General features: G+C 37.9%; 1 protein-coding gene across 1 annotated transcript in view; it reads left to right on the forward strand.

Annotated features, from left to right (window-relative positions):
* LOC121428950 (centriolin-like) overlaps positions 1–6,690 on the forward strand; it is a 49,805-nt gene extending 43,115 nt beyond the window's left edge. Inside the window, exons 8-10 of the mRNA XM_041625844.1 lie at positions 2,836–3,033; positions 5,035–5,188; positions 6,419–6,690. Coding sequence (XP_041481778.1) covers positions 2,836–3,033; positions 5,035–5,188; positions 6,419–6,690 — 624 coding nt within the window. The remainder of the gene's footprint in view (positions 1–2,835; positions 3,034–5,034; positions 5,189–6,418) is intronic.
* Positions 6,691–6,938: the final 248 nt, after the last annotated feature.

The following is a 6,938-nucleotide window of genomic DNA, read 5'->3' on the forward strand; positions in this document are numbered from 1 at the left end:
TTGCTTGCCACGTGAATCGCGACATCTCGGCTACTGAGAAATTCGCTCTGATTACGTTACGGTCAGTATACTGACCGTAATTACAGTATTCAATGCACAGAACGCTCGCTGTCTGAAATTCTGATGGTCGAGCTGTCGCGAGTTGGCTTGAATGCGGAAGTGAACCCAGGGGTGGTATTCTGTAACTCTGTCATAACTTTTGTCATAAATTTTGTCATTTCTCTCCGAGATATGACACCGCTATGATTGTCACAAATCGGTATTCTGAACATTGTCTTTTCCCTGTCATATCTCTCAAAGTTCCCACCCATCTTTTCGGAAGCGAGCCAATCAAAATCATCGTTAGTTCCCAGTTGGAGCCCTTCTAGCCAATAGGAAAGCCCCGTGGCAGGTAGGGCGTATCCCCAAAACAGTTGCTTGCATCGCGCAACTACGCGTATATTGATGCGCTTAATTAAAAAGAGAGACAGGGAGCTGTGAAGAATTTTAGAGAAGTATAAAAGTAAGGAAAACAGAGAAAAAAAGGAGGAATAAATATGTAGGGCCTAACTAATTGTAGCATGAAAAAATAATTTTGAAAATTGTCATGGAAGATGAGTGAAACTAATACTACAATCTAATCTAAATAATATAATTGTTTGCTTGACATTCAGTCGGCAGGGTATCGGGATATTTGGTACTAAAAGATATGACAAAATTTATGACTGCTACCCCCTGTCATAACTTTTGTCATATCTTTTGCTTGTATAAAAGGATTAGGCGCATTTAAAGCCGCGTATTTTTGGTGCGCGCTAAAGAGAAGAGACAAAATTTATGACAATTTTTGTGACAAAAGTTATGACATCCACCAGAATACCGATTTTGTCATATCTCTGAGATAAGATAAAATATGGAGAAAAGACAATGTTCAGAATACCGCCCCTGGATCGCAATTTCCACACACAAACACATGCACATGTGCCGTACATATTTTGTTTGCCAACCTCTCGTTCGGACCGTGACTTAACTCGGAATTAACAGCTTAAACATTGCTTGGATAATTTTGTTATTGAAGTGATCGGATCAGCATTACATTTTTTTACGGTGCTTAATATTTTTTGTGCAAGAATTCGCGAATTTGTTTGAATTGTAACTTGCAATTTGACAGTACTTTTAAATTCGTTCTCGCTTGAAAATGGATGGTACCGTACATCGTGTCAAAAGGACATCGTTCGCGACATGTAGACGCGGGTTTAAACGTTGCTTGGAGCCTTGGACTGTTTTATATTGAAGTGATCAGATCAATTTAAACCCTGAAATGGCCTCTCCTGTGGCCCCAAATGTGCAATAATGCTCTGGCTTCGGGGGGCTTCGCCCCCTGACCCCCACCGGGGCGTTGCCCATGGACCCCGGCCGTAAGGCGCGAGAGCTTCGCTCGATCCGCTTCGCATTTTCAGGTTTTTATACAAAACTCCAGTTACATCCCTGGAACTTGTATTTTCCTCTGCTATAATATCAGACTTCATGTAAATTGGTAAAATGTTCTTTGTGATTACTTAAAATGCAAGCCAGTCGATTAAAAAAAATGTGCTCGTCCATTAAATGAAAGCATGTACCAGTAAAGCATCTCATGGAAGAATCATGAGTATAATCTAGTCATTATAAGTTTCACATTCATGTAGTTGGAGTTTGGTAAGAGTTTTGAAGTAAAGACAAAAAAGTACTTTTTCCGAATAGGGCCAGCAAAATTCACACCTGTACTGAAATGAAACTTTATAAACTTGGTCATATTTCACCAGCAAAAATACAGAAGAGAATGAAAACACAAAGTTAACACATTTTCTAAATTCAACTTGTAGTGGGGAGAAAGGTGCATGTGCTGCAATGGTTCATCTAATTTTTTAGTTTGAAAATGTTTCACTTTGAAATTCTACTCATTTTAAAAACATTTTAGTATTTTAACAATTTTTATAATGTATTTTCAGAGCATTTTTCATTGAAAACAAATATTAGTGAAATTTTTGTTATATGATTGATATTTTAAGTTTGAGCTTTCCTCCTCTTTATTTCTGTCTTTCATTTTTAAAATTTCCTTCTTTTCCTCTCTTCTATCCTTTGTTCCTTCATTTTTCTTTACTTCATTTTTTTTCTTCCTTTCTTTTCCTATCATCTGGAGCTTTTTCCTTACGGCCTTTTTTCTTTCTCTCCTTCATTCTCTCTTTCACCCATTCGTTCATCATCCCTTCCTTTCCTTTTCTTCTTTCTCTTATATTGACCCTAATTTTGGTCATGGCATGCATGATGAAATCCCTTTGGAAAAAAATGCAAGTACATGTACACTGTACAAGGTACATCAGTTCATGTTAAAGAGAGAAAGAAAAAAGTCAATGGTAAATAAATCCACAATACTTTCTTAAGAAGTAAAACTTTTTTTTATGATTTTTTTCGGGCAAGTAAAATATATTTTTGGGTCAGTATTTTCTAATTATTGAAAAATTTACTTGCCAGACCCGGCAAGTGCTTAAGAAAAGTCATGTAGTGCCCTGCATATACCCAAACAAGGATTAATATCAATCATACTTGTGTGTCAAATACTCAACGCTATATGTATCCTTCAATGGAAGACCCTTTCTTTTGAAATTAGTTTCCATTCAGTTGACACTGGCTTTTGTATTGCTAATTTATATGTATTTGTATTTCATTTGTTTCCTTGTTCTTCATTTTTCACATTGTACCAAATGAATACATGGATGAATGAATGAATGTTAGTAAACAAAAACATGAATAAACAGTAAAAAAAAATATAATCCCTGTGAAATAAACAAGAAAAATTGAAGGAAACTGTCTATTTTTCAGTTTCTAGATGAAGAAGAGCGGCATCACCTTGAGGGGTTGTTGATGGACCACCTTCAAGCAGTTACAGGGCTCAAAGACCGTGTGACTCAGCTAGAGGAAGGCATGGCAACCACTCTAGATATCATAGAATCTAAGGATAGAGAGATGGCTGATCTGAAGAGGCAGCTTGCACTCGTGGAGAAAGGGGACCCCAGACGTGTATGTACATGTATAAATACATTTTTTCTGTTGATCTTTGTAGGTTTGCATGGTGGAGTTTATAACGTGGAGAAGGTTTACGGTTCACAATGACTCCTGAATATGGACAGTCAACCTGCCCGAAACATCGAGTAACCTCATCACTTCATCCTATTACTACTAAAACCATCGCTACTCAAGCTATATTCAGCTCTTCTCATCTGGTTTACAGTCCCTTTCAGGACTTCACTCACTTTCAAGAAAAAGAATACACCTGTACTTCTAATTTCCTCTTTTCATCCTTTCCTGTCTTTCCATTTTAATCTTTCTGCCTGTATTTCCTTCCCTTGTTCATATTACACATGGTGAACCATAAACCTCCATGTTACATTTCTTCTATAGAAAAATAGCTATATTGGTTGCCAATTCGCAAGCATAGAATGTGCATCAAGATAAAAACACAAGTCAAACAGTCAGAAATTAAACGATATAAATTATACCATAGGAAAGGACATTCAGCCCTGTACATGTAGATAACATTTATAGATTTATCACGATGATGATTTTTTTGTCTCACCTGCGAAGCAGAGTGAGACTATAGGCGCCGCTTTTCCGACGGCGGCGGCGGCGTCAACATCAAATCTTTACCTGAGGTTAAGTTTTTGAAATGACATCATAACTTAGAAAGTATATGGACCTAGTTAATAAAACTTGGCCATAAGGTTAATCAAGTATTACTGAACATCCTATTAGAGTTGAGTTTCATGTAACATGACCAAGGTCAAAGGTCATTTAGGGTCAATGAACTTAGACCATGTTGGAGGGATCAACATCAAAATCTTAACCTGAGGTTAAGTTTTTGAAATGTCATCATAACTTAGAAAATATATGGACCTAGTTCATGAAACTTGGACATAAGGTTAATCAAGTATCACTGAACATCCTGCACGAGTTTCATGTCACATGACCAAGGTCAAAGGTCATTTAGGGTCAATGAACTTTGGCCAAATAGCGGATATCTGTTGAATTCCCATCATAACTTTGAAAGTTTATGGATCTGATTCATGAAACTTGGACATAATAGTAATCAAGCATCACTGAACATTTTGTGCAAGTTTCAGGTCTCATGATTAAGGTCAAAGGTCATTTAGGGTCAATGAACTTTGGCCGAATAGCGGATATCTGTTGAATTCCCATCATAACTTTGAAAGTTTATGGACCTAGGTAATAAAACTTGGCCATAAGGTTAATCAAGTATTACTGAACATCCTATTAGAGTTTCATGTAACATGACCAAGGTCAAAGGTCATTTAGGGTCAATGAACTTAGACCATGTTGGAGGGATCAACAAGTTTTTGAAATGTCATCATAATTTAGAAAATATATGGACCTAGTTCATGAAACTTGGACATAAGATTAATCAAGTATCACTGAACATCCTGCACGAGTTTCATGTCACATGACCAAGGTCAAAGGTCATTTAGGGTCAATGAACTTTGGCCGAATAGCGGATATCTGTTGAATTACCATCATAACTTTGAAAGTTTATTGGTCTAGTTCATTAAACTTGGACATTATAGTAATCAAGTATCTCTGAACATCCTGTGCGCGTTTCAGGTCACATGACCAAGGTCAAAGGTCAATGAACTTTGGCCGAACTGGGTGTATCTGTTGAATTACCATCATAACTTTGAAAGTTTATGGATCTGATTCATGAAACTTGCACATAAGAGTAATCAAGTATCACTGAACATCCTGTGCGAGTTTCAGGTCACATGATCAAGGTCACAGGTCATGTAAGGTCAATGAACTTTGGCCATGTTGGGGTTTTTGTTGAATAACCATCATATCTCTAAGTTTATTGGTCTAGTTCATAAAAAGTGGACATAAGAGTAACCATGTATCACTGAACATCTTGTGCGAGTTAGAGTAGTATTCAAAGTCAGCACTGCTGCTATATTGAACCGCGTGATGCAGGTGAGACGGCCAGAGGCATTCCACTTGTTTATCATTATATTTCAGGCTGAACTTGAAGCTCAGCTGGCTGACAGGGAATTGCAAGCAGCCCAGGTGGCTAAGGACTATGCAAACATTCAGCATGACCTTGACAATACATTGGGTAGACTTACTGCAGAGATGGATAGAGTTAAAGGTCTAGAACAACAACTAGCAGATGGTAAGAGGATCTAGTCCCAGGGGAGGGGGGCACTTCCATTGATGAGTGGATACTATGCGTGACCATTGGGTCTCAAAAAGCACCCTAAACAAGTATTTTCCACATATTGAAAATGCACCCCTTAACAAGTATTGGCATGTGAATCCCTACCCTTAACAAGTATTAGAAACAAAACGACTCTCTTGGCAAGTATCCCCTGAATTGGACCCCTAACCAAGTACAGCGATGCTAATTGTTATGTCACAGACATTGGTCGTTGGTTTTACCTTTACCTACATCATTGGTTAAGTACGGCCTCACCTCCCACACTTCGCACAAATCGTACTCTAAACACGGCTGTTGGGCAAAAAGTACATCCTTCATAAAACATTTTAGTCTTAATTTTTAATACCCTCTCAAATCTGACCGTAAACATTTAGCTTTCTTAGCTATTGTTTTTGACACCCTTATTACGTTACGTATGTAACATGCCCTCTCTTGAAAATGACATCCTTTTTACGTGTTTTTTGGTTGCCTCTGGTATCCACTCGTCAATGTAAGTGGCCCCCGGGGTTCCAGTACAACACCCTTGTCGGGGGATCAACTCTTATGGTAAAGTACGGTAAAGTACACATGTAGTATGGTGATCCACAAAGTGATAACCCTAGAATATAGGCAGCTTTCAGGGATGACAATTGCTGTAAATACTACTCAATTGACTCTTTTAACCTCTGCCATTTTTACCTCTGCCATTTTTACACCGAGCCATTTCAGCATGGACCTACTGCTGTGATGATTTCAGCAATCCATGGGTTGACAAATGTTCATTAGAACAGGTTGATGATTTCAATGAGAACTGAGAAATCCTCAGAACTACTGCAAACAGTTCATTGATGGTGCGCAAATAATTCCACAGAAGTTAATGTATATCACATAGAAATGAACAATGCTCTGACATGAAGACTGGCATGAAAGTCTGATTTCTGATCTGATATGATTCTTGAAGAACCTGCTAGCTTATATGTATAGAAATTCCCACAATTCTGGAAGCTGCTAGTATTGTCTTTAAATAGAACATTCTCTTTTCTAGAGCAGTCCCATTCTAGGTAGGAAGGAAGATTTTTGTAGTCCTTCAGCAAGGAAATAAGACAAAATTATTATTAGACCAAGTGTGCCTAAACCAAAAGGATTGTTCGGTACCTTTGAACTTCCAATATTGATCTAATTGGCATTGTATTCTGACTTGTACAGGGCAAGCGGATCTTAACAATGAGCTTCGTAGTGAGCTTGAGAACATTGTTGGAGGCCTGACTAACTACCTGAACCAGGTCAAAGGTCAAGTGGTGGAACAGCAGAGGGAGAATGCTAGACTGCATCAGGAGAGAGAGGAGCTCCTTGTTAGACTGGCTGAGAGAAAAGATGGGCAGAAGAAGATAAATGCACTTGAAAAGGTATGTAAATATATCAAATTTACACCTTGCAAATTATTTAATTGTATTTTATTTAATTATTTTATTTTATAGTTGTTGTGACTCAGTGGATAAGTCTCCAGACTTTCAACCACAAGATCTAGGGTTCAAATCCCACAGCGACAATCGTATCCTCTAACAAGGCATTTATCTAGATTTCCCACTCTCCATGGGTAACCAGTAGGAAGGAATGTCTTTCAGGGTGTAAAAATAATCATTTTTAAAGTGCTGTATACATACATTATTGCATAATATTAGATAGCCAAGACAGATAGCCAAGCGCGATTGGTTCATAGTGCGTC

Source organism: Lytechinus variegatus, chromosome 15 (assembly GCF_018143015.1).
Source record: "Lytechinus variegatus isolate NC3 chromosome 15, Lvar_3.0, whole genome shotgun sequence".
NCBI lineage: Eukaryota > Metazoa > Echinodermata > Echinoidea > Temnopleuroida > Toxopneustidae > Lytechinus > Lytechinus variegatus.